The following is a 26706-nucleotide window of genomic DNA, read 5'->3' as shown; positions in this document are numbered from 1 at the left end:
GTTAATGGAGGAGGAGCATTTTTTTAATGTGATGGAAAAACTGAAATGAATAACAAAGAACATATGAGATATTAAATGCTCAAAGAGAATTTAGGGCATCTTACAGAAGTATTGTTTGGAGGGAGAAATTTGCCAAGTGTGATGTGGACGTGGTGTTTTATTCCTTATGTGAAGAGAAGTCAGTTGTAATACTCATCCACTGAGAAGCCCATAAGAATAAAGACATCCTTAGTTTTCTTTCTTTCTTGCATTGTTTGTTAATGGTGCACCATTTGGGTGCATTGCTTTTCTTCTACCTGAACTCCCACTCTCTTCCTTCCAAAGCGGCTTGAAGAGCCATTTGCTCCTTGAGGCATAAGATATTAATTAGCCTATTTTAAAATTAAAAAGAAAAGAAATATAAATTGGCGGGCCAACAGCTTTTGTTCAGTCACTATGCCTTGCTATAGCATTCAGTACGTTAATGTAGTCTTTTCTGATAAGGTACTTGGTCATTCTCCTCCAGTCCTTCCTGATGCTGTAAGAGCAAGTTCTTCACACTTTGCAGCTATGGTGTACCTTTGCTTTGGTATTTGCCTTTTATGTTCCTCATAGTTTGCAGACTTGTTTTCTCTAGAATGTTACATTAACAGTAGCTTGTTTATTATGCTAAGCATTTTAATAACTCCCTTTTCTCCGTGTATCTCAGACCTGTTTAATGAAGATGACTTTAATTGGATTCTAATGTATTAGGGGAATTTTTTATAGTTAGTGGAAAGGTATGTTAACATGTTAAGCAAAAATAGATTAGAATGTTGATCATAATTCAGTACTCTTAATCTTGAGCAACCTACAAATACTTTTGATGCAACAGTTTCTGGAAATCAAAACAGAATCTACTATTCACAAAAGCATGTAGATAGTATTAAATGAGGGGTAAGTCCACAGTCTCTAAGTATAGAGTGTATGCAGTGGAATATGTGGGAATTCTAACATGCCTTCCTGCAGTGCTCTCATCTGCCTGAATGTCTTGTTTGTCAAGCAGAAGGCATCACATGTTCTATGGTTTGAGTCAGGCTTTATGTTCAACTTGAAACAAGAACCAGGTACTCTAGATTCCTCAAGCTTATATGGCTGTGTTAGAGTTTGTCAGGAGGTTTCCCTGATGAAACCTGAATCACATCAGTCACTCCTGCAGTTTCCATAGCCGTAGGCAGACCTTCTAGTTACATTTTCATCTAAACACCGTAACAGGTGTTTAGTTAAGCAGCTGTTAGTCAGACAGCTAAAACAAGATTCAAGCAGTCTTGCATTTTAAAAAGTAGATGCTGTAAGTGAAGATGTCTTTTTTTTTTCTTTTTTTTTTTTTTTTTCAGGAAATACCTAAATAGTTGGGCTTGTATTTTAGCAGTGAGATGCTGTATTGGGTGCTTGTTATATACAGATCTAATCAGTTTCTTTGTTAAATTGGTATTAAAATCAGGTCAACATGCCTTTTGAAACTCTACTTTCTTTCTGTATTTCACAGAAATATTAAAATCACTTCATTTTGAAACTCAGGCTGAGTCTCAGTAGTTATCATTCTGGTTGTAAGGTGTAATTTGTGTATATTCTGGGCTCCTAGTAGTCAAAGGACTACTATTCCTTTGATTTTTGGTTCGTCATACTGTTTCAATTATACGAAGAGCTAAATTCTTTAGGTTGATGATGCTATGCACACTTTAGGCATTATGAGAAATATTTATTTTTGCTTTTTATTAAAAATATCCTCAGCTATAGTATGTGCTTGATACTTGTGCCTACTGTATGCATAAATAAAATCAGCTTCTTAGAATGTAAATAGTAAAGTTCTTCCCTGCTCTAGTGTTTATGCCTTTTGGATGACAAGTATTAAAAATGTATTTTAAAAACAACCTATGATTCACTCTGTTCTGATTAAAAATTCAGTTGGCACAAAACAAGATTAGTGATTGTGTACGGATGAGATTAATTTGGAGCTCATTACAATGACGCCAGTTTGAGTAACAAGAATTGTTTGTTATGTTAGCCTAGTTGATTGTTAATGTGAGCCAGTTAATAACTAAAGTGCTTATGCAAAATGTTAACCCCATTTTTCCAATAATTTTGAAGTATATTCTGTTTGGCAAAGAGGATACAATAGCAGTGTGTGCAAGCTAATGGTTAGTTTAAGGGCTTGTGGGGTTGTTTTTTATAGCATCCTACTTCAGACAGTCACCCCAGAAAGATTCTGCCCACTCAGTGCTATTGAAAAGACTTCCTCAGCTGTACTGGTGATGGAGGCAAGAGGACATGAGTATTTCCTGAAGCCCAGCAAGTGCTGAGTGTCCTTGTAGGCTAGTGTATGTGGGAAATACGCATGTTGCATTCACGTGGGAGAGAGTGTTGCCATCACAGTAATGCAGAGAATGGACCACTGCTGTTCTGATCCCAGAACAAAGAGCTAGAAATAGTTTGCCCTTGTCAAATTGCTAATACTAGGTACGGATTTCATTCATGCAGCTAACTGTGCTGCTTGAGTATATTAAATGTTACGTGATGCGTCGTGTATAGAGCAATTTTTATTTTAAGCACTCATATTTGGATTATTAGACTCTGTAATATTTATCATATGACTGTATGATGACTGTCATAAAGGCTGTATCGCTTCTGTGGCTGTGTTCAAAATCTTAATCATTGTCGCTGTCGTCTTATTGAGCAAGCATGTGATAGGTAATGAAATAGTTCCTTTAAATATCTCCCCTTTCTCTAATTGTTCTTCATCCACCATCATAAGGCAGATGTTTAACGGTGTCAGTTGTCCCTATGCTCACAGCTGATAAAAACAACAACAGTGCTTGTATGGGCAAATGGCATGTAAACTACTTTGTTCTTAAAAGCCTGGCTGTTGTGTTGTTGGCAGAGGAGCAGATGCCTATTACATGTTTTGATATTGAAAGTGCCTCTGTAAGTGCAAATGAACATGATAGTTTCAGGATATTGCTACAAAGTTGGGAGATAATTGGATTTGTTGGGGAAATATGTGGCTAAGCTTGAACAAGCATCACCACCTCTTCTGCTTGCTTGCATTTGGGATGTTAGCAGGAGATTCCAGTCTTGGATTACTGACCTACTACTCTTGTACTAAAAGCCTTACGTTAACTTGTTTTTAAGTTGATTGTAGGGAACCTAAATGTAACAGAACGCAGGATTGTGTGTTCTGTATTATAAAATAAACTGTGAGTATTTATGGTGCTGTGAGGACTCACATACCTTGTATAAGTCTGTCATTTTCTACTTGGGTAAAATCATTCTATGTATTTACTTTACTTTACTTTTTCTGAAATTTCAGCATCTCTTGGCACAGCTTATGAAAATTTTCAGTCATTCCAAAAGTGTAAGCAGAAGAGAATATGCTATTTCCAGAAGTTCTGCTTGAGTTACTTGTAACATCGTAGCTGCTTTTCTTTTTTTTTTTCTTTTTTTTCTTTTTCTCCCAGCCAATCCCTAAATTGAACGACTTTGTATGTTTGGATCCTATTTATTTAATTTTTGGGAGGAAAATAGCTGATAAGTCAGGTAGTTTTTCCTCCCTTTCTTAAATCTTGCTAGTATACTCTTGCAAAATTCCAGTTGTTCTCCCTGAAGGGCTTGGTAAGAGGATGGCAAAGCTGGAGAAAATGTTTTTCTGCCGAGCTAGTTTATATAGGTATGGTGAGAAGTATAACTGTTCTGCATTAGCAAAACAGGGAGAAACACTTAATGGCTTTCTAGTCATACTATTTTTCAGAAAGGATGTTGATTTTCTTCTGTCACAGAGTTTGACCATCTTTTCCATGATTGTACAGTTACATGAGCAGGAAGCTCAGACCAGAATAATAAAACATTTAAATCTTAATTAAAGTAAAGGAATATCTTGAAATATTGCATTTATTTCAAGATGTGTAGTTTTGGCTTAGGCTTGAGCTCAGAATATTGGCCTCTTGAGTTTCTGTATTTCATCTTGTAGTTGAGATAGTCTTATTTCTGATGGGGGCATTATGGTTAAGCATGCTCATGTATTTGCATAAGTAAATATATCTACTTTTCAAGAAATAAAGATCTTATTAGTGGTGAGAGCATTACAATAAATCCTAGTTCATCTCAGTGATCTTCAGGTCATTGTTTCTTTGAAACAACAGTACAAACCTGTTGTCCAAAGCTGGATATATGAAAGCAGAATGTCTTTTATTTGAATGTTTGAGAGTAGAATAAAAATTTTGGTATGGTAATTCTTTAACGACAGCCATGAAAGTGATAAAATCAATGTCATTACATCTTGTTTGTTTGTTTGTTTCATGTAATTGAAGTGTAAACATTCTTGACTTGAACAATGTCGGTAAAATTTGGAAGGAAAAAAAGTCGTTGTTATTAGAGAAGCTGGCAAAAATCAAAGGATTCTGGCCGTGGTGTGTAATGTTACTGGCACAATACACTCCACTTCCTCACAAGAACTCCAGAATATAAGAAATGTCTTGGCTTGAAGGCAACAGCTTGTTAGCTTTCTAGAAACACTCTGACAAGGTTTTCTTTTTTCAAAAAGAAGAAAAAAAATCAAATCTAGCACAATCATCCTGAATTGAGAACACATTTAAATTCAATGTGATATGCCTGTTGAATTCAAGATGTGGAGCAGATTTTTCTGGAGAAAAAGTCAGCCAGTGCTTAGAAATATGCGAGCAGAACAGACTTTTAAAGTATCTGATTATAGAAAGTCATTGATGAATAAATATTCTGTCTGATAACGCTGTTTTAGATTTGATTAAGTTCTAGGTTGTGAGTTCTATTAAAACTTGTAATTGTTGGTGATTTGTTTGGGTTCTTTTGTTTGCTTGTTTTGTATATTTGTTTTAAACCAATGGGAATGGCTTAAGCTTGGGAGCTTGCAGATTCATCCCTTCAGAAGATATTGCTGAGGCAAAGGAATGTCCTTGCATACAGACGAATCTTCAGTTTATTTCCCCACAAAGAGGAGGCTTCAAGCTAAGTTTTGTTAGCTTTTTGCTGGTCTAAGTTTCTGCATACATTTGTTTCAAAATCTCTTTGCTTTTAGTCATTGTTTACATGCTTATGTGCCTGTATTTCTTCCTTATCTTCCATCTCAGATGCTCGGGCATATATATACTTTAATTATCTTTAAAATAACTGAACAAATAGAGAAGTGTATTTCCAATGCAGTTAACATATTGTTTGTGGTATTATAGTTCTTATGATTTTACATGTTTTTTTCCATTTATCTGTCTTTCTGGAGGCATAAAGGAACTGAGAGTTTTTCTTATGCTTCTTTTTGAGAAGATATTACTGATTTGCACTAATTTGTCCAGTGTAGTAGGAAAAGTGGTACTCAGTAAGTGTTTTTCTGAGGGACTGTATTTTCTAGATCATGTTTGTTCTCTTGTAGTGCAAATGTGGAAGTAAAATTCAAATACTGCAAGCTGGCTTAGCCACTGAAACCCACAATATGATGTATCGATTTTGATTTATGGGCTTTTGAGAGGGAGGAAAATGGTTAGGAGGAAACAGTTTTCTATAGGCCATTCAAAAGTAAAAGCTTAAGGGATATCAGTGGACCAGGCCAAAAACATTATCTGTGAAGTTTAAACCTCTCTGCTGTAGCTAAAATTTCTGGTTTTGACAGGAAGGAAAAAGCCCAAGAACTGATAAGAATGAAAAAAAAAAACAACTGCTAAACAGGGGCTCTTGAGGTAAAGCATTAATACTGAGACAGTGATCTGTTCTGTGGTACACCGAGAGTCTGAGAAGTTTGGACGTGTTCATGCTGCCATCCATACATGATAAGCAGGTTTGTAGGTAAAAGATATGAATGTATATTAATGTTTTTATTTGAGCTTTGTTCTTTTATTTGCTGTGCTGGTTGGACACGTCCATTTCTGGTAACAGATTCCCTAGGTGAAAAAAGGCCGTGTGCTCACTTGGTTTAGCTAATGATTAGCACATTGGATTTTCTAAACCAGGATCTGTGTGTTGAAGGAAGTAAGAAATTCCTTCTCAGAACAGGTGGAGGTACAGGGTGGGAGATCTGGAAAGGGACAGGTTTTGCTCTAATCTCTAAGCAAAGTAGGACAAGAAGTACCTTACATGCCAAATCTTTAGAAGAGTAATTAGATAATATTCTCTTCTGTGATGGTAGGAAGTAGTAGCTTTTAAGCATCTTATTATCTTATGAGAGCTATGTGGGAGGAACAGCCAGGCTTTCTCAGGAAGAGTACACAACTAAAAATGCTCTTCTGGGCTCAGAGTTGCAGTTTCTGCATCTTCAGAGCAACCTTAAAATGCAAAGATCAGCTATCTCAGCTGCTCCAACAGCAAGGTATAGGAATGATATGTGGTAACCTTTAGAACTTGTGTGCTCTCCTGTTCCCGGTGAATGATGCTTGAGAGAAAGTGGTGGATTTATCCGAGGTGAATGCAGAAGAGCGTTCCGTATGTCCCATTTACTGGGTTTTATTTTGGAATTGCATTGGGTGTGTAATTACTAATTCACAATCACACTGTGTAACCACTGGGAAAAAATGATGGAAAAAAAGTTCTGGTATACAAAATGTAGGATGCCTTTCCCAAATCAGAATTAATTTTTTAATGTTCTACTCATGTTGTTCCCTTGGTCTGTATTTTCATGCTAATTCAAGGACTTTGGGTACTTGAAATTTTGGCTAAGCACTTATAGACTAGTATAGTTTGTGCATCCAGTTGTTACAGCCTCTCACTTAAAACAAAATACCGACTATCCCAAGGTTTGCTTGATGCAAAATGTATGGTTGTACACAGAAGTTAGGAGAACACAAAAGATATGTAATTTCTTTGTTATGACAGAAGTGTACTCAATTTGAATTGTTTTCATGAAATGTTTAGTCTTTGATGTTTTCTTATGGCCAAAAATGGTCATTTCAAGCATGTTACTCCAGAAAGTTGTACCAGTGGTGCTTTGTGGAAGGAGGAGAAGAAGAACCTGTGAAAATAAGTTGACAGGAAGATGGTGTGTAGGTTTACAGTGATTGATTTGAAGCTGCAGACTGTAGGATGTTTAAGTGCTGGCTGCTAAGAAGCTGAAGCCTTCAAAGTTGTTGTAATACTCCAGCCTTCCAAATACTGTGAAAATATCTGTTGATAGAAAGATGTGAGCATATGGAAGATAATTATTCTGTGCCTTTTTATGTGAGCAGTTTTGCTATGGTGGTCTATGAAAACTGTAGCAGAGCAGAAACTGAAACCAGACTTCCCAGTTTCTAGTCTGACACTGTAACCACTGGACCCATGTCTCTTCTGTAATTACTTGCAGCCTGAGTGCTTATATCACAGTGTGGTCTTTCTCATTTCAGGTAAAAACTTAGATGAGTACTGCTTTTAAGCCATTGTAGGTTATAAGATGTATGTGTGCAGTGTTCAGATAAGAACAAAATGAAGATCTGTACTTAGATTATTTTTTATGATAGTTCTGGATTTGAGATGCTGTAGAAATGCACTACCACTCTTAGGGCCCGGGAGGTTTTGTTTACTGACATTTTCTCGTGAATCTTAATTTCTTGCTGAGAAATATAAAAGTACGCTAACTTAAAATAAGATCTTGCTGTTGTTTCCTGTAGTATAGCCAGGAAAAACAGTTACAATCTGTCTTCTTTAAAATCACATTCCTGGAAGAAATTCTGGCAACCTGGATATTTAAACACATTTCAAAGAAAAACAACTTCAGATCAATTAGAAATTGTTGGTATATTTTCTTTCTGATAATGTAGAATTACAATGTTCTGCAGATGTTGCCTGAAGTTAGGAAATAAGCAGTAACCTGTACAGAGGCTATGAATTAGCTGCTTTTTGAGCAGTAGTTGTTTTATGTTCTGAAAAAAAAGAAGGGGGGGGGGGGGGGGGGGGGGAAGGAGAATAGATAATCACTGACGCTGAGTAGTTTGCAAAGGTTCTTGGTTTGTTTTTTTGGAAGGATAAAAGAAAGACTGCAATGCACAAAATGTTCCAGAACAAAACTTACATGTGTTTTCTTTGCCAAAAGTTGAATATTGTGGCTGCTTTGAAAAGCTAAATTTTGGATCGCTTTCCTAGAAGGGATGAGAAGTTGCCTTGTAGGTTTTTCACTTGTCTCGCTTCTAAGAAGATGTCCTTAAAAATGATCTGGTCTGGCTGTAAGCTTTCTTTCTCTTTTGAAAATCCAGTAGGTACCGCTATTTATTTAAATGAATTGCTGTTGAAATGGTTTAAATTTCATTCTCTGTGGGTGGCCTTGTAATATCTTCACTCTTACTCTTTATACACAATTTACTTAATTGATTTTCTCAACACTTTGGTCTTATCTGATGGTCCAGAAACCTTTCTCTATCAAACTGCTTGCTTTTTATGCAGTCAGCTTCTGTCAAGAGACAGGATTATGAGTGAGATAATTTGAAGATGGACTTTGATCCCCAACAAAATCTTTGGGATTTTCTTCCTAGTCAAGTACATTTTGTTCAGTGAGTTTGTTTAAATTAAGATCTGGCAGATCTTCAGAACAGGTCTCCTGAATCACTTGGGGTTTTGCTAATGCGGACATTTACTAATGAATGCCTATAGTCCATTAGTCTCAAAATATAGTAAATGAATACTCTATTTCCATTTATATTGAGGGCAAAGGCAGTGCATGTGCATGTTATTAGAAATCATTCTGAAGTCTAAATATCTAATTTCTCAAAGGACATCTTCCTGTACTTTAGTCTGCTGATGAAGAAAGTTAGCAATTGCAGCAGAAGCTTCTGTGACAGTAGAATATTGACTTCCTTGTGGAGAGTTGCTGGTGGGCAGGTGGTAGTTAGTGGCCAGCTTCACCATGACCCCTGCTTACCTGGGTGCACAGTGAAGTTTCTGGAATCTGTTCTCTGTTATATGGAAGGTGGAACACACATACTTCTCCCGTGGAGCAGCTTAGTCTTGCTATTTAGAATTAATTCTCTAATTGGAAGATTGAGGATTAGCCAGGCATCACAGCTAACGCTGCCAGGTTTGTGTCTCCGTAAAAAACGCATAGTTGTTTTCTCATGCTACTGACCTGCTACTGAACTAAGCTGCTTAAGATGAGGTAACAATTTAACTTTTTAGAAAATGGAAGTTACATGAGTTGCATTGTGCCAATCACAAAGCTGATCAAAAAAGGTTTAAATTAAAATTCAAATCGTGGCGTTGCATCTAGTCGTAATGGGGGTTATAAGCAGAAGCACGAGCAGTGCCTAAACAGAAGATTGTTTAACTGAGCCTCCATCCACAGAATCAGCAAATAAGAGACATATTCTTCCATGATGAACTGAAAAAAATGGTACTAATGTTAAAATGGTTGTAACCATTCCAAGATGTGGATCTAAGCCTTTATGGGCGTGAATGCAGAACTAGTTGTGGATGCACAGTTGGAGTTGATTCATAGTTGTGTATTGTTGTACAGTGGGCCGCAAATTTGCACTGCAGAGTTCCTTTAAAAATATCTCTTGGCAAACTGGACAAGGAATTGGATCCAAGTCTGGATTTCTTTATTTTAAATGGATTACTGATTGTTCTGTAAAATTTGATTAGCTCTCTGGAAAGACTGCAGAAATCTCATTTCAAATTAGAGAAGATGTGCTGAATGAAAGATCTAAGTTAGAGGATACTGTCAGTATTCCTGTCAGTGTGTTCGCTTTTTGGATGTAACACTCAGTTTTATTGCAGTTTGATGGCGTTTCTTTTAAAAATTGTTTCCCTCTTTCTTTTATTTTTAGCTGATTTGAACACATACATTTTGTCAGAGACAAAATTAAAGGTCCTGGTGAGTAAGACAGAAGGCGATTTAGACAGAAACCATGGAAAGCAACATGTATTCTTCCATGTACATATTTGCTGGGTTTTTCTTTAATTGGGTTTTTCATACCTGCCAGGCTTCAGCAGTCTGGCTGTAGCAAATGTGTGTTTCTATGTTTCCAGGATTTTTCTGAAGCAGTAACAACTAAACTTCTTAATTTTGCATATGTATATATCCAGAGCATAAATTTTATGCAATTCTTTGTGACAAAATTTTGAGCCATGGATCGAAAGAAATGGTAAAAGCACATTTGGTGGTTCTTGTGCTTTAAGTACTTTAAAATACTGTTTTGTACAAAAACAGTGTTGGCCATGGTTGGGAAACAGGCAGAAATCAGAAAATGAAGGAAGCAGGCCGATGCTCCTTTTTTTTGTTGTTGTTGTTTGTTTTTGTTTTTGTTTTTGCTTTTGTTTCCTCTTCTTTTCTGAAGTCTTTTTTTTTAACATATTTCTTGAAGCAACTTCCAAAAGTGACTTCTGTGTGCAATGCTACATTACTGAATAAAATACTATTTAGAAAATCTATAAAGAAAGAGGTCAATTTACTGTTGCAGGAACACATTGAATTAAGTGACAAATCTTTGCATGTTCTCAGGGGATACACAACAGTGCTGAAACTCTAGTGACTGGGACATTCTAGAAGGGATCAACTTGACAAATATCAAATTGTGCTTCTGTTATGTTTCTGTCTGTGCTATAGATAGTTGCTTTCTTTGTCTCTGATTTCAAAAATAAAGGAAGATTAAAGAAGATACTGTTTCAAGCTATGAAAGAACAACATGGCGTGTATTTTTTTTTTTTTATATGCTCCTGAAATTGAATAGTAGTAAAATGGTGTAAAAATACCTTCAGATGAATGAGCAGTGCTTAGGACAGATGACACTTCAAATTAGGTAAGAAGGTTTCGTATATAGATAAGTCATATTCAAAAGCATTTTGGTTTAATTTTATAGATTCAGATCTAAAAAGAACAACATCCCTAAAAAGTTAAAAAAAAAAATAAAAAAAAAAAAATCAGAAAGGTAATAGCTAATTGTCAGGTAGCAAGTACCATGATAATAATGTAATTCTAAAGTTAAAAAAAATGCTGTGTACTTAAATTAGAACTTGTTAGAGAAAAATTGTGTATTTTCTGTGTATTTACTGTTGCATCTATGAGATTGCATTGGAATTGGTGTGTGGACTCAGTGGATTGTTAGTTAGGTTTTCCTCCAGGTGAACTGTTCTTAGAACCAATTCACACTTAGTTTGTCTCCTCAGTTGCTGAATGAAGGGTATTTAGTGAAGATCCTAGTGTTGCACAATTTATTTGATTCCTTCAACTGTAGAACGGTAAGCACTGTTTTGATGCAGTGTTCTTGAACTCTTTGAAGCGAGCAGCACTTCAGTTCTGCACAGGACAAATAACAATGGATTTCCTCTTACTCTTTTTTTTTTGTTGTTCAGTAGCATAATATTATTTAAAAAACAAAAGGTACGGTTGCATTTAGGTCGGTTATTAAGATATTGTTGGTCACTTCCTTTGACAGAACATTTCTATTGTGTTATAGCAGTGTCATTGGGAGGAAAGGTTATTCTCACTTGTCTGGCTGATATCAATACATACTGGCATATTACATCCTCTGGCTTTCTGGAAATGCTTTATTTGAGCAGGAGCTTGGGAACAGGAAATTTAAGGTTATACACAGTCTGGTTTTAGACTGTATGATACAAAATGTGTTTCCTAGAAGACAGTATCTACCTTACAGATTTTCTCTAGTGTTTTTTTTAGAACTGAGTAAGTTTAAATGGTTGGCAGTACTTTTTTTCAAGCTGCTGATGGAAGAAAGGGTAGAACAAGGCTTTCAGTCACTTGTTGGTATGAATGTGAGAAGCTTACAGGACCCTCATTGCTGTCTCACAGTATGAGAACTGTTAGGTCACAACCTGAGCCACTGATTGAGCACCTGGGGAAAGGACCCAATCAGCCCTGAGAGCATGGGTGAAGGCAATTCAGCTGTGTGACTAGAAGAGGTGGAGCCTGGCTGCACCTCTCCTAGGCCCCATTTAAGGGCTGACAGCCAGTGGGGAAGAATCTCTTTCTGGAGATTCCTTTTTTCCCCTGTGAACTTAGCGTCTTCTGATATGGGTGAGCAATCTTCTTCTCCTTCCTTTATAGAACTTTCTATTGTACTGATCCTTCTGTCGTCACACCTTTGTTGTAACACCTTTCCTGTCATATTGATCTGTCTAATTGCTATGCTCACTCATTCACAATTTACCATGGTCTGTAATATATGTTTTAAGTTATGGTGATGCTGTATCTGTAGTATCCTTGCTGTCCAAGAGGAAGAGGATAGAAAGGATAGTATTCTTTTGTAGATTAGGCTTGTATCTGTATAAGTGGTAATGCTGAAAGTAAGAAAGCCGTTTTGATAACATCTTAATGTATTTGACCTCAGAGAGAAATGAAGTTGTGAGAAGAGAAAGGAAATATTGTCATCACGTGCATGGACTGAAGTCCATAGAAAATTATGCCGAAGGGTTACACTGAAGTCAACAAAAATAAGAATAATTATAAGCCTTTTGAAATTAGATGGTTGCATCATTAGAGATTAGGTTAAAAGTAGTTTCTGTTGTAGAGCAGAAGGTGCAGAGGGAACAGTATCAGAAGATAGAACTTGTAACTCTTTTCCATTCAGAATGTGGAGTGGTTGCTTGAAACATTATTTCAATTTATGATCTTTTTGAAAACCACTTCATATAATGGCCGAGGAACCAGGATTGGAAAGGGCCTGCTCAGAGTTGGATAAAGCGGTTGTTCAGGACTGCTTCCAATTGGGTTTTGAGTGTATCTAAGACTCAGTAAGCCCTCTGAGTAACCTGTTCCACTTATATTTATTAATTCTGGTGTTACATAAAATATTAATAGCTTTTATATTGTAGGGGATGCGTTTTTATCCTGTTTCATTCATGTAGTTACGTTGAAAGCTGACCAGAGGCTGCATGACTACTAACATGCCCTGAGACCTGTTAAGGACCTAAGTACAAAGCATATGTCAGTCTAGGGTTGCCTTGTGGTTTTTATATTAGAACTGTCTTGTTCTATTCATACGGAGTAAAGAATGTACTCTAATTTGATGTTAACACATACCCATTCCAGGTCAGTTAGAGGCAGGCACGTACACCGATGGTGTTAGATATGGCTAGTAACACAAAACCTTCCCAACTAAAACTTATTTTGCAAAGAAGACTGGTCTAAGTGAGTTCAGAGTGGATACACTGAGAGACTGTGGACTTAGTGCCGACACAGTCACTTTCAAATATATTAATGTTTATTTATTTTACTTATGTTTCTTGATACATGGTCAACTTGTAATACATCTGCCAGGCAGATGGAAGAGATTTCTGTATGGTTGTCATTTGTAATAAGGGAATGAATCAAGGCAGTGAAGAGATGATCCCAGTGAAGTAGAGTACAAGGTTGAGTCTGTTTGCTCAATATAATATAATTCGAGCAATTAGTTTTCATTGTTAGTGTCAGTTTGGCGTAGTCACTTGGCTATTTTTTTGAGTCAGATGGTCTTCAGGGTTGTACTTTAATCTTATCATTGTACATTTTATTTTGGTTTTTAATTTTATGAATTCAAACTTTTCACGTGCTTGGATGCAGCACTGTTGTTTTGGGGAAGAATGGAATGGTGATTTGAGTGTATCTATGTGTAGTAGTAATTCCATTATCTGTTTTATGGTAAGTCACTGTATGGGCTCTTATTTCACATTAAGGCTTGCTTTTGCTGTTTAACCTGTTTTCCTTTTAAAGCATGATATATAATCCTTGCCTTTAATATTAAGATTTAATGTTAAGCTTTGACACCAAACTTCCAAATGTATATTTACCTCTGATTTCAGTATGGAGGGAAAAATGCTTCTCTTATTGCTGGAAATAAATTCAGTCTCTGTTCTTTTAAAATTCAACAGAATTTGGCTTCTTGGAATCCTTCAAATCCTGAATGCCTCCTGCTTGTTGTGAAAGAGCTCGTGCAGCAGTATCATCAATTTCAGTGCAGCCGATTACGTGAGAGCTCACGTCTAATGTTTGAATATCAGACTTTACTTGAAGAGCCCCAGTATGGAGAAAATATGGAGATCTATGCTGGCAAAAAAAATAACTGGGTAAGCTATTAAGAATTGCTGCTAAAATGCTCTTAGTGATCCTTTATTTGAGCAAATGACGGTTCTTGGTTTAGAAAACCAGGTTGTTTGTCTCCTTGCTTTGTTTCCAATGAACATAACTTATTTGACTCAGGTCACTTTCTGTATACTCTGTTTTGTCCTTTCCAATCATTCCATTACCTTGCTTGAACTAGGTTTTTGAGGTGAGCAACTCTTCTTTCAACCTACTGTTACTTTATCTGATTTATGGATGAACTGAAAAGCTCTTGAAAAGCCTGTCATATTTACAGGGCACAATATGTGGAACTTTGACCTCTGAAGATTTTAGAGGCAGAATAACTGCACTGGAATGACACCCTGCTCAGGCAAATCAGCTCTGCTTAGAATTGGAATGTATTACTGTGGTTCCATGTTGAGGTTGAACTGATTTAGTTGATAGTTGCAATTGTATCTCACTTCAGCTTATCTGAGGTGAGTTGTTCCAGGAACCTAAATAGGTGGAGAAAAAAAAAGACTAATTTCCTGCAGGACAGGAGGAGGTGAGATGGGCTAGAGCAGTGACTTTGTAGGGCCATGTCTTCACATGGCAATCAGATGTTAAGCTAGCTCATCTATTTCCTGAAATTTCATCCTTTACCTAGGCAATGTACCATGCCACCTCAGTCTTCTAAGTGGAGGTTATTGGCAATATAGACATTTGGGTTGGTTTTCAAGTTAACTATTTATTTATTCTGCCATTTTACCTATTAATAGTGTTTTTTGACAGGAATTTTGGAGTAATTTATATCTGAAAATACATAATAGTGCTTATGCTGAACACGTAACCATCCTACTTTCAGCAGCAGTGTTATCTTGACGTTTATTATTCTTGAGAAGTAATATCTGATGAAATGGATGTACTCTGGAAATCAAATTCCAGCATTTCTTTTATCACAGATTAGAATTCACCTTTGCCACTTTCAGTGTCCTTAAGTAACGGATGACATGAGGATTTACAACTCACTGTACTTAATTTCACTTGGCGTTATCTTCATCAGAGAATTCCAGATCTCTATTTCTAAATCAGTATGTTTGTTCTTAAGTGTTATTTTCTGTAGCTGGCATCACAAATAACTTGCCACATCTGTAAATATCATCAGACAGTTTTACTGAAGTGCTTTCTGTACCCTACTCAGATTTTTATCGCCACTGTTGGCAGCTCCAAAGTTGTAGTGAAGATTGTAGGGAACTTTTTTTTCTCCTTATGGCAAAACTGTCTACTAAAACTTTTGGATTCTTTTCCCAGTCCTTTGTGACTTTGAAATGTTATTTTAATTTGGCATTGAAATGTTTTCTAAACTTGAAATATTCAAATAAATCTCAAAGACATTTTGAGGCAAATCCTTTCAATTATTTCAAAGCTATCTGAGGTTTCTTTAGCATGTCTCTATCTTGCTAGTGGGTGGAGACATGGCAGTGATTTTGTCAATCACATTTGCTGGGATGTGATGATGTCCATCTTGCCACTTTATACCTAGGAACTTAATCTCCTGGGCCAATCCTTTCACTTTGACAGAATCACAGAATTGTAGGGGTTGGAAGGAACCTCTAAAGATCACCGAGTCCAACCCCCTGCCAAAGCAGGTTCATTACACCACGTCACACAGGTAGGCATCCAAGCAGGATTTGAATATCTCCAGAGAAGGAGTCTCCACAACCCCCCTGGGCAGCCTGTTCCAGTGCTCTGTCACCCTCACCGTAAAGAAGTTCTTGCACACATCCGTGTGGAACTTCCTATGTTCCAGCTTATGTCCATTTCCCCTTGTCCTGTCTCCTGGCTTTGCTTAATAGCAATACCAGATTGCAGAAAAATTTGAATTATTTGCTCTCCTTTTGTGAAAACTTCTGCTGTATTGCCCCACACAGTGATATCGTCAATGTACTGCAGGTGCTCAGGAGCACCGCCCTGATCCAGTACAGTTTGGACCAATCCATGTCAAATGGTTGGGCTGTGTTTCCATCCCTGGGGCAAATAGTTCCAAATATACTAAATGCCCCTCCAGGTGAAGGCAAACTGTGGCCTACATTCTGTGGCCAAAGGAATGGAGAATAATGCATTGGCAGTGTCAGTAGTGGCATACCATTTGGCTGCTTTTGACTTCAGTTCATATTGGAGTTCTAACCTGCCTGGTGCAGCACTCAGTGGGGGTGTGATCTCATTCAGGCCTTGCTAGTCTACTGTCAGCCTCCATTCTCCACTGGCTTTACACACTGGCCATACGGGGTTGTTAAAAGGTGAGTGAGTTTTGCTTATCACTCCCTGGTTCTCCAGCTGGTGAATCAAATCATGAATGGGGAGCAAGGAATCCCTGTTGGTGCAGTACTGCCATCTGTGCACTGTCTTTGTAGCAATTGGTACCTGCTGCTCTTTTACTCATAGCAGCCCCACAACAGACGGATCTTCTGACAGGCCAGGCAAAGCAGCTGCTTAATGTTGTCCATATTGACAGCATCTATTCCAAAGTTCCATCAGTACCCCTTAGGATCCTTGAAATGCCCCCTTCTGAGGTAATCAATACCAAGTATACACGGAGCCCCTGGGCCAGTCACAATAGGATGTTTTTGCTTATTTCAGCCTCCAGCACAGTCAATTCTTGAGAACCCCCAGTCGCTCCAGAAATATGGATTGATTCTGTCCCTTCGTAACTGGAGGACATTAGGGTGCACTGTGCACCGGTATCCACCACCAGTGCCTTATATTTCTGTGGTTCTGATGTGCCAGGCCATTGAATCCACGCAGTCCAATTATCTCTGTTATCCTTTGACAGCTGCAGTGCAGCACAGTATTGATTGAATGACATAAAAGATCTGGCCTGCAAGCCCTTATGTACTTTCATGCCATGAAACAACTGATGTTTTGATCAAAGGCCATTTATCTGTTCAGTGTTCACCCACATTTCATCAGACTTGGTCTTTAACCAGAAATAATTTTCTAGATTTTTCTGGCAAATATTGTATAACATCTATTTTGGAAATGAGGTCCAGACAAGAATCACTGTCTATTATATCAATGTTGGTCTGATAAACAACCAAGTACCCCAATTGATGTCGAAATAGTCTTTGTGCTGCATGCACCAGAAGCCATTGACTTGCTTCTGTAAGTTGTTGCTGCTGCTCCATTTTGTAGAAGGAATACTTGTGTTATTTCAGGTATATTCCAGGCTTCTGCCTACCTGAGGGCACAGTTGTGTGTGCACCGAAAATGATCCTGTCTAAATGTAGTAATGTATTTACCCTCAAACTTCCAATGAGTATTGTAATATACACAATTTGTATTATTTTTTAAAGTTGTTTAATGCAAGTTTCTTGTTACAGTGTTTTTCTTGTTGATTTCTTTGTTAAAACATTTAAAATATTAAAGTAAAATTTAGCTATAGAAAACTATTTTCAGGGAATGGTGAAGTAGTACATGTATGTTATTGTGGCAGAATGAATACTGAATATACGCATAGCTTTGTCCCTTTACCTCATAAAATGAGGTATTGTATTTAAGAACTGGCTTGTCATCATACAAATAAATAGTATGCAAAAATAAGGCAGTGTTAGAACTGGAAAAAGGAACTTGTCTCAAGATTCTGGACTGAGTTGCAAAGAATAAATGTTTAATGCTTTTTGCACAGCTAAGTCAATGTAACAAATGTAGCTGTTGTATGTATATGCTGTATGTATGCTTTACTGAATTCCAAAATAGGGGTGGCAAAAAATTAATGCAGTGAAAATCAGACATTTGTTTTTTCAAAAAGAACCAACTTCATTGCTTCATAACCAGGTGGACAAAGTCTGGTTTTAAGGAAGTGTATGAAACAGAAAGGAAATCCTTTCCATTTCCTTTGCATACGCTTTACGCATAAAAACCATCAATGTGCAGGGGATGCTTGGCGGATTTTCAGTAAACAGTTGTCTAGGTGTTAAGAATCACATATATCTGAAAAGAAATGACAGAAAGCATTCTAGCTCAGCTCTTTTGTCTATGTTTGTTGAGGATGCTTCTGATCCATTCTTATCTTACTCAACTCTTCTTCTGTTATGTGTATCTGTGATTGTGAGGATGCATGTGTTTTGTCACTATGCTCTCAAATCTTTGTCATTTGCTTTCAGTCTATTTGCAGGTCTTACTGAACCAAAAATGAGTACAAACAAGGCAAATCTGTGTTTAGAACCTAAGTGCAGTCAGATTTTTGTAGTGTACATTGTTGCATTCCAATTACTTGTTATTGTTAGCATGCTGGCAATGATTTTTTATGTTCTTAGAGTGTTTTTGTAATGCCTGTGGAATCTGTAAATTTTCTTTTCATATTCAGTAATTTCATTGAGAAGTGTTCTTTTAAACCTCAGGCCTTCTGCTTGGTATGAGCTCTTACGTGTTTTCTGGTTAATGTTTCATCCTCAGAATGTTTGAGTTGTAGTTCTTTAGACACTAGCTCTCATTAATCTTTTGTTTTTTTCCACAGACTGGTGAATTCTCAGCTCGCTTCCTCTTGAAGTTGCCTGTAGATTTCAGCAATATTCCTACGTATCTTCTCAAGGTAAAATGAATGTCTAAGTTGACAGTATTTGTTGAGGGAATATGAATTACTGAAATGTTCTTCGTAGCTACTTCGGCATTCCTGCCCTCCTCCTCTTCAAGAAATTGAAAATGTACCATTTCTAAACTTAATTGGATTGTATTTTGGAAATATGGTATTAAGCTTACTGTTGTATGGCATTCTGCTTTACCACATAATTAACATATATTTGTTACTCTGAAGGACACTGAAGAAGATTGCATGGAATACCAATCTTATCTGGTATTTTTAATGAACAATCAGATTGCACCAGTAATCTTGCTAGTAGAAGCAGAAAAATAAACTAAATATGCCACTTCTTAACAGGGATTGAAAACAAATATTTATGACAAAATCTGAATGCGTTGGTACTTACTTTTCTTCATTCACTTACAGAAAAACACTAAATTGAAAAAATACTTCACCTAATTTTAGTGAGGATGGAGGATGATGTAATTTTGATGTGTTTTAGGAAGAAAAGTACTTTTCTATTTGCTAGTAAAGGGAAAAAAGAATTGTGGTAAACTACTAATATGGAATAATTTGAAATTAGTGGTTTTCACAGCAGGTGGACATCACTCTTTCAAGCAGTTATTGTGGATGCTCATCATAAAGTCAGTGTTATATGCAGAGAAAACAGAGAGATCTATTATTAACGTTAGAATAAAGTGCCAGAACAAGTTTTGAGTCTGCTGATGTTAGGAGCAGGCATCTTTCTTTAAACTGCATGACTGTCTCCTCAACTTTTTACTCTTAAATGTTTTGAAAGGAAGACAACTACCTAATGTTTAGCAGCTACTATATTGAGAAGAAAATGTCAGGGTAGATCCTTTAGCTCCTCTTCATCTTTTTGTTAGAATTCTTCAACTACTGTTAACTCACAGTTGCAAGTGTGAATCTTCAGTGATTCTCCAAATGATTTCTTTAGCTAAAAACCATGAACATAAAACCAGATACAACTGTAATCTAACTGAAATTCTGTAGCCTGAGGTCAGTACCCTGTGATCTTTAACTTCTGCAGAATACATGCTGAGTAGTACCTGTTCCTAATTTTTCTCAAAAGCCTCCAAATATTTTCAGTTTCTTGCTGTGTTCATAATAACAGCCCTGGCAGCTTCTGTTGTTCATCAGAGCCTTCTCTACGCACTTGATGGGGACAGTCAGATCTGAGAGGATTGGCAAGGCCTTGCATTTAGAAGGATGCAGCAACAATTTACCTGGACAGCCGCATATTTATGATTGGCTTCTGTAAGGCCCTGTGGTAAAAAGGAGGCTGTTGTAGGCAAACTGCCATCTGCTCCTGCCTGAGCACTGAATGGCATGTTTTCTGGGAACATTTTAATATTGGTGAAGAATTTCAGGGATGTACATAGCCATTGAATTCCCTGGCTTCATCCACAGAGCTGTTCAGCCTCTGAGGAAATGAAACTGGGGCTGGAAAGTGTTGTGTGACTTAAGTCTCATCGTGTAGGAATCCTGTGATAGAAGCAGGTTTTTTTTCTGAAGGAGTAGAGTTTTAATGTGTGTTTATTCACCTTACCTACCTCCCCCTAGCATGTTTGCTGCCACTTGCTTTAAGCAAGATTGATATTCTGTGAATAGATTGGTGTTACACCTCTGCATCCTAGGGCATTATTCACCCTGAGTACTCAATGATTCAGTAGTCTGAAGGAAAACGTGTTTATTTGTATGTGTGTATAGATTGTGTGATGTGAAAATGTGTGCACGAGAGGCAGCTGAATCAAAGTTTCCAATCTACCTTTATTTTGACCTTTCTAAAATCCTAGTGTCTTAGTGTTGCAGTTTTAAAGTTAATATGTTTTTGTATGGAATATCCCATTTGTTTGTTGTTATTCTTTTTAAATAACAGACCCCTTTTGATGCGTAATATGCTGATGAAATCCCTAGGTTTCTTAGACTTCTAATTTGCAAAATAAAAGATTAACTGTCTGTGGTAGGAGAGTGATGTTTAGTCTGGATGAATAGCCACAGGAGAAGAAATACGGCTTTATTTCAGTAGTGTTTGTTGACAGCAAAGAAAGGTTTGACTCAGGCTCTGACATGGATTATGACATACTACACTCAGTAGCAGGCATGGATCCCTATTGCCTTTAGTGTCTTGTGTTCTGACATTAGTAGCTGTCATCTCATATGGCAGCAATATAAATGTAGATAGTTGAGATAGTTAAGCTCCAAGTAGACCAAATTTGCCAAGATATTTTTTTAAATGTATTTTCTGTTTCGCCATACATGTCTGCCTTTCTGTTTTTATTTTTACCTTCTTTATGTAATGAGATTTTAGACCTAAACAGATCTGTGGCTTTCGTAATAAAATCAGAATTCATTTGCAGTCATATCTGCCGGTTGGCACCAAGGCTGCTTGCAGAATTATGGTGCATGGCTGTGGATCCATTGATGCAGAGGAAGCAGTTGTCAGTATATTATCCCGAAAGGTGGAAGAGCAGTCAGTAACTGAAAGCTCTTAGTGTATTAATGTTAGAAGTGCAGAACTGAATGCTGTGTTTCAATTATGTGCTAGTCTGCAGCCAGTCTTATAATGTGCAGTACCTTCTCTGTAATGATTTATGGAGTTCAAACCCATGTTATACTTTCTCTGCCACGAGTTCTTTTTTTTAATGTTTAATTAATGCTACTTGTATTAAAATCTGGTGAGCATTATTTTTGCCTCATTAATCCCAGTTAACTCATTGATAGACAAATACTGCAAAGGAGCATTGTATATTTCATTAGGTAGTCACGTGAGAAATATGACTTTAAAGCTTATATAAAAAGATAATATTCAAGTTTGAAAAATCTTTGTAGCATTCCAGAATTCCAAAATTCCAGAATTTGTAACTCTTGGAAAATATGCTCCTCATTCTTTCCATTTTCCTCTATCAGTTTTGTACTGCTTGAGGTGAGAATATTTTCCTTACCTTATGATGACTAAAAATTTGAAGGTGTAACAAGAGTTGAGTTGTTATGCACTTGAAAGGCTGATTTACCAGGTTATTGTAAAGATTTTTGCTGCATTAAATTTAAATTTCAGTTCGTGTGTGTACATGTTTTATGGAAAGTGGCTGAGTCTATGAAGAAGAACAAGAATGATTAAGAGAGCAGCACAGAGCACAGTGCTTTCCTGTGAATTCTTAAATTTTACTCAGTGTTCTTCAGGTAGCATTTATTAGGAAGCAGAATGGCAGTTGTAGGAACGTCTGCGGCAGATAAATCTCTATTCAGAAGTTTTCTTGGTGTCTCCTTTCTGGCAACAAAAAATAACATAATTCATTATCCATACTGACCAATCAGTTAGCAAGGAATGTTAGTTTTCAGTGTAAATGCGTATCTGGGCAAAGAGACATTTTCATGTTGTTTTTCCACTTTACAAAATTATACCTTCATACAAGATTTAAATGCAGGCCTTTGTATTGACTTTTTCTTACACAAATCTGTTTGACATAAATTAAAATTGTAAGCGTTGAACTACAGAGTCAAGCTGGTGGCTCAAACTACTGCACGGTTTGTTACTGAGCAGCCTTTCATTAAGGTTCTCTTACTTGAGAAGAACTTGGCTCTGCTTCAGGAAAATATTTACGTATGCATCTGTTTACTCATATATTTTCCCTTTCCATTCTTTGAAGTGAGGTTTTTTTGATCAGTGCACTCATTTTGAATAGAATTCTTTTGGCTGCAAATTTTGCCCTAGTGTTGGTAAAAGGGACTCTTCACTGTTTAGTTTCATAGTTGATCAGTCACAGTGACTTGTGTTATCATAGTGATAGGACATGAACACTAGCTTAGTAATATCCTAACTGTAGTGCATTACGTGACTGTAGCACAGCTGCTGAAAATGAGTGGACTTCCAAGCGTGTTGCCAGTTATGCTGCAGATAACAGGATGTTTAGGTACTTTTTATTATTTTGTTTTTCAGGTATTAGTTTAGTAGTCAATGCCCTGATTATCAATTCCTCCTTATAAGTGATTTTTAATGTATTGATTTCCTTCCTATTTTTGTGTGCCTGGTTGTTGTGCCCTACTGAATAGCCAGTATCTGGGCCAGTTCAGCTATGATGCTGCAGCCAGTAGCCTTCAAATGATTTCTTATTATTCAAGTGTAAAGGAAATACACAGAGCAGACATAATTTCTTTTTTTTTTTTCTTTTTGTAGGAGGCTTATTCTAATACTAAACTTTTTTTTTTTTTTTTTTTTTCTGAAGAGATTTTTTGTGATGACCACTGGATTCATTGCATATCTTTCAGAACTGAAACAAATAACAAACATTGTCTAGACACACTGCCAGGGGCAAAACAGTTGTGTATAAGCCTGTCAATGGATAAGGCTGATCCTCGTGTTCAAACTGAAAGATAAGAACTTATTTGTGTTTTTCCTTATTGTGATTTCATCATTTAGAAGTCTGTTAAAGACTTCAGTGCAACGTCTGTTTTATCAGGTAGACCAAATTCCAGATGCTGTGAGAAGTCAGTAATATGTGCACGTGTTTGAGAACTCAGCTGGAGTAGACAACAAACATAAGGACAGTGTGCAGGATTAGAGGAAACTTTTCCTGGACTGTTGGCTTGTTTGTTTTTTTGTGTTTTTTATTTACTATTTTGATTTAGCAACTGACTGTGATTTAGGCTTGGCAGCATTTAACCTTTATGTAACATTGCTGCAAATAGCAAAACACAATAGTATTTGTGTAAAAAGTAGTACTCGTGCTGTTTAAATAAAATTTTTGAGCTAAATGTTCTGAAAAAAATATAATATTAGTCTATATTGTAGACTTTCTTTTAAACTTAATTTGATTTTGTTGCAAGCTATCTTGATAAAATCTGATGTTTAGTGTCACAAAGTCAATTGCAAGGAATTAGTGTCCGGAATCTGACTTCAACTTTTTACACTGCCCTCTTTCACCCTGAGCTGAGCAGCTGCCTCTCAAAATAGCATCAAATATTATGCAGTAAACACTATCAGCGGATCTTGCCTTAATGTAGGTGATGGACCTGTATGTCTTCTGAAGCTTGTGTCTGTGGACCCAGCTGCCATTTTACCTCTTCTATAAATCAGGAAACTGACAGGTGGATAAGACTCATGGGTAACCCTTAGGTAGTATGTAGTATGTATCATTCATAGCACTTTGACCATGCTTTCCACAGAGGTTTTATAAGCTGGTATGCACATTGCTAGTAATCTTCTATTACTTAAACCTAGGTGACAGAAGCATAAATTTAACTGCCAAAATTGCTTTCCTGATCTTGGGATGTAACGTAAGCATTCTGAGTGAATACATGGAGTTCACTAGGAGATATCAACATGCCATTCAGTTGATTACTTATTGTACCGGCATTAAATTAATTAAACTGAGTATCAAAATGACAAAGATTGTTTAGATTTCTTCTGTTAGTAGTTTAAAGGCCAACTTTATAGCATACAATTATAATGAGCCATTGAGATTTTAGATTAGAACTAGGTCTGTGCAAGTTAGTACTGGCAGTGTTTGAAACAGAACAGTTTGTAGTAGCTGAAGCCAGTAAATCATACAATCTAGAAGCCATGGAAATGAATGTAATCTGTGTGTGGAAGGCATTTATCAAGAAGAGATATCATTGATGCCTGCCTCTGAGAATCCATCCTTGTAGCCCGCTCCTGAAAATCTGCAGTTTTGCTGCCCGCTTTTTTCACCAGAAAGTACTGAAGGGAGTACATTCAAGAAAGCATTTGCTTTCCTCAATGTCAAAGTACCATCCTTTTGCCAAGAGCATGCAGACTCCAGACGGGGGGGCTTACGTTGTTATGAGGAAAAAACAACAATAACAACAAATATTGTAATTATTTAAAAAAAAAAACAAAAAAAAAAAAAAAAAAAAACCCACAACGGTATTGTGATCATTTTTAAAAATTATCCACCTCGTGGAGTGTTTCAGGCAGTTTAAGAAGCTGTCACATCAGAAGAAGTGATTTACTGGTGATAAAACATTTGTAACTGTTTGCTTTTTCATAATAGCTTGAAAATGTCCTGTGTTTTAGTTGTGAAGGCTTTGTTTTATATATTTTTAGGGATGTTTCAGGGTTCGCTGTTGGTTAAACTGTACAGTCTTACTTATTCTACTGTATAAAAGCATTACACTACTTTTATTACTGCAGTCCAATTATCTTTGCTGAGGAGTTCAGTCTACTTTGCTTTGACACAGAGTCTATTGGTTCTGGAGTATTTCTGATGCTGTGGAGGTAAAATGTTACTCCTATAATCCAGAGGAGCTTCAGATACACTTACAGAAATTGCTTTTTACTTAAGTCATCCTTTAATGATTTTATTCTAATATTTGCTGTCCCAAAATCAAGGGAACCAAAACCCTCTGAAAATACACTTTTTAATCAAAACAGGTTGTATTTGAATTTCATAAATGATTCCTTTTCTTTTGTTCTCTATGTGCTACTATCAACTTTTCCACAACAACGTGATTTGTTTGCAGTAACAGGTTACTTAAACCACGCTAAAACTTAGTGTCAGGAGCACCTTAAGCTCCATATGCTGGAAGCCAAAAGCAATTTTTAAAATAATCTTTTTCTATAATTTATTGGCAGATTTTACTAATAAGATCTGTCAACTGGAACAGCTCATTCTGCACAGCTGATGATTTTTACAGTTTATGATCTTAATGTGAATCACAATCTGCAATCAACTGTATTTCTGATGGCAGTTATATTTAAACGTTTTCTTTTTATAATGCAATAGTAAAGAACCACCATATCCAGTGTTAGATCTCATGTAAATCATATAAATTTCTAGGTTTTCTCTAATGTAATGAAGTATTAATTTGACATTGGTAGAAACGTTTTTAATGAAATTTTTAGACATTTTTTAAGAAAGAAAAGAATGGAAGTTGAATAAAAACAAGTTAAAAAAAAAATCAGCTTCTGAAGTTGATACGCATCTTTGTGTATGGTGGGAAAACGTATAGTATGTTATTTTGCATGACTTGGTTCAGGTTTACTGCCTTGTTAGGGCTTGTAATTTATACTATTGCTCTACATGAGCATTGTATGCATTGCATAGGAAGAATGGAATTCAATGCCCGTAAAAATAATTGCAGATTATTACATAATGGTGGTGCTTGTTTCATCTGTCACGGTCCACCCATACTATGCAAAGCAGGCAGTATACAGCAGTCTTAAACTGAAAAGAGGATTTTGAGATTTTTTTTTTTTTAATTTAGTTCCCACTTGCCATTTCTTCTTGAGAGGAACAGTATTAAGAAGTTGTGGAGCGTATGATATGAGCATAGCGATAATCTGTGAAGACATTAACCAGCAGATCACATTTTAGTAGTGCATAAAGCATGACAGTAAGGCGTCAGATTTCAGTGCTGAGCCTGCAGTTTTTTTCTTTCTACCTTCCTTGGACTTCGGATCAGGGCTTGTATCCTCCAGAAGCTCATATTTTGAGTTTTTAAAGTAAATTTTGCCTATAAAAACTCCACTGCTGTAGTGATTCTTATTTCTGGCTCTCAGGTTACTAAGTTATGTCCGTGTTCTTAAAGAGTAGCAGTAATGTGATTGCATGTGTGTATGATGATTTGATATGATGCTTAGTTGTTCTTAGTTTGGATTCTGTGATTTATACTGCTAAATTTTTCCTGTTAAATGCACCAACTGCAGTGATGACTGTCAGTCTGTGTTTTTGTTGTTGTTTACTGTGTATCAGAAAAAACTGAAGTGTTTACACTGCTCCCTTTTATTCTATTTCATAGGTTTAAAGATTTAAGCCAAAAATACTAAGGTTTTACTGCGGAGTCGAATGCTCTCAACAGTGTATGTTCTGAGATTGAGTGATCTATCATGTTTATTTTTGTTCAGTTGATACTGAAAATATCACTGATTAAGATATTATGAGAAGTAAAAGAAAATTCATCAGGTTGTTGTGCCATTTTGCATCCATGTTAAAAGAACACACAGGTATTTTCCACTAATTGATAATGAATGTGGTTTTTTTGTCTCTCTCAAGCTGTACATTTCTACAGTAGCTTCTGTATAAGAAAGGATTTGTTGTTTTTAATATAAGATACATGTAGGTATTTTTGGTTTAGGAGGTAACTTTAGATTGAGAAAGCTAAAGGCAAA

The 26706-nt window shown here is 36.5% G+C and overlaps 1 protein-coding gene across 6 annotated transcripts in view; it reads left to right on the top strand.

The window, feature by feature from the left end:
- BABAM2 (BRISC and BRCA1 A complex member 2) overlaps positions 1–26706 on the top strand; it is a 151388-nt gene that overhangs the window by 28507 nt on the left and 96175 nt on the right. For all 6 annotated transcript variants that reach the window (XR_014943879.1, XM_085541209.1, XM_085541208.1 and 3 more), the window contains exons 5-6: positions 13807–14001; positions 18492–18566. Coding sequence is in view for 5 of the 6 variants with exons in the window: in XM_085541209.1 (XP_085397335.1) it covers positions 13807–14001; positions 18492–18566 (270 nt within the window). In the remaining variant the exon portion in view is untranslated. The remainder of the gene's footprint in view (positions 1–13806; positions 14002–18491; positions 18567–26706) is intronic.

This window comes from Coturnix japonica, chromosome 3, assembly GCF_054131305.1.
Source record: "Coturnix japonica strain WE chromosome 3, WE-NBRP24, whole genome shotgun sequence".
Lineage (NCBI taxonomy): Eukaryota > Metazoa > Chordata > Aves > Galliformes > Phasianidae > Coturnix > Coturnix japonica.
Note: the sequence above shows the minus strand (reverse complement) of the source record. Positions and strands in the feature narration are given on the sequence as shown.